At 41.6% G+C, this 1,425-nt stretch overlaps 1 protein-coding gene across 1 annotated transcript in view; it reads left to right on the top strand.

Annotated features, from left to right (window-relative positions):
- The window catches only part of LOC103396985 (probable E3 ubiquitin-protein ligase HECTD4), a 65,436-nt gene that overhangs the window by 35,246 nt on the left and 28,765 nt on the right, over positions 1 to 1,425 (top strand). Inside the window, 3 exon segments of the mRNA XM_025052920.1 lie at positions 771 to 915; positions 1,016 to 1,182; positions 1,322 to 1,425. The exon segment at positions 1,322 to 1,425 is cut by the window's right edge and continues 37 nt beyond it. Of these exon segments, the coding sequence (XP_024908688.1) occupies positions 771 to 915; positions 1,016 to 1,182; positions 1,322 to 1,425 (416 nt within the window).

The following is a 1,425-nucleotide window of genomic DNA, read 5'->3' as shown; positions in this document are numbered from 1 at the left end:
CTAGAACTGTGCCTGTGGTCTTCCATTTCCTCACTATGTTCCTCACAGTGGAAACTGACAGCTGAAATCTTTGAGCTAGATTATTGTATCCTTCCCCTAAACCATGATGTTGAACAATCTTTGTTTTCAGGTCATTTGACAGTTGTTTTGAGGCTCCCATGTTGCCAGTCTTCAGAGAGGATGCAAAGGGGAGAACAACTTGCATCTGGCCACCTTAAATACCCTTTCTCATGATTGGCTTCACCTGTGTATGTAGATCAAGGGTCAATGAGCTTACCAAACAAATTTTGTGTTCCAATAATTAGTGCTAAATGTGTTCAAATCAATAAAACAAGAGTGCCCAAATTTATGCACCTGCCTACTTTTGTTTAAGTAATTATTGCACACTTTCTGTAAATCCTATAAACTTGATTTCACTTCTTAAATATCACTGTGTTTGTTTGCTATATGATATATTTAATTGAAATTGCTGTTCCGAACAACCAATGATCCATAAAGGAAAAGGGGTGCCCGAACTTTTTCATACCACTGTATTTATACTATTGAGTTTTTTGGACCTAAAGAAGAAACAACTAGACAGGGTTTATAATTAACAAATACAACATGAAGAAATATGATTGTATTTTGACAGTATATAACTGTAGCTTTAGTTTGGTATTTTGGGAACAATTTCAAAACTGCTCTGATTAGTATGAAAAATGTTTGAAAACTTTGGAAATACTCCAGCAATTTAGATTTTATTCAAACTCTTTCTTTCAAAACATGTCTAGGAAGCGACACCATCCGACAAGTCACCGCAGCATCTCCTTCACTCTGCTGCAGTCTCTGGCCATCGAGGACAGTCGAGATAAACCAACGTACAGCGTCCTCCTGGGGCAGCTCTTTGCTTTCATTGGGATGACACTTGATCAAGCTGTAGGTCACCTTCTCTTCACTCTGTTGGTTTGTTGTTTTTGTAACACTGTTCCAATTATGAACTGTACAGTACTCTGATGCAAAAATTTGTCCCACATAGGTTTCAAGCCGCAGCTTCCTGTCTGCTGCACAGACACGCTGGAGACGTGGCAGCACGAGGAAGCAGGCACTGGTTCATATGAGGGAGCTGCTCACTGCTGCAGTGAGAGTGGGCGGGGTCACCCACTTGGTAGGGCCAGTCACTATGGTTCTGCTGGGTGGACCAAGGTAAGAGGACAGGGATGGAGGGGCATTTCTTCATAAAGCCCTATCTAATTTTTTTCTTCCACATTTACAACAACATAGCATCACTTCTTTTACTGTGTGATGGTATTTTATTGTGTCTCTCATCTGCAAACCTGTGCAGGATCGATGAGCTGACCTGTGGTGGAATGGTGGAGCAGGTTCAGGAGGCTTTTGGTGAGACCATGACATCTGTAGTGTCACTGTGTGCTCGGTACCCCATCGCGT

This window comes from Cynoglossus semilaevis, chromosome W (assembly GCF_000523025.1).
Source record: "Cynoglossus semilaevis isolate Cse_v1.0 chromosome W, Cse_v1.0, whole genome shotgun sequence".
Lineage (NCBI taxonomy): Eukaryota > Metazoa > Chordata > Actinopteri > Pleuronectiformes > Cynoglossidae > Cynoglossus > Cynoglossus semilaevis.
Note: the sequence above shows the minus strand (reverse complement) of the source record. Positions and strands in the feature narration are given on the sequence as shown.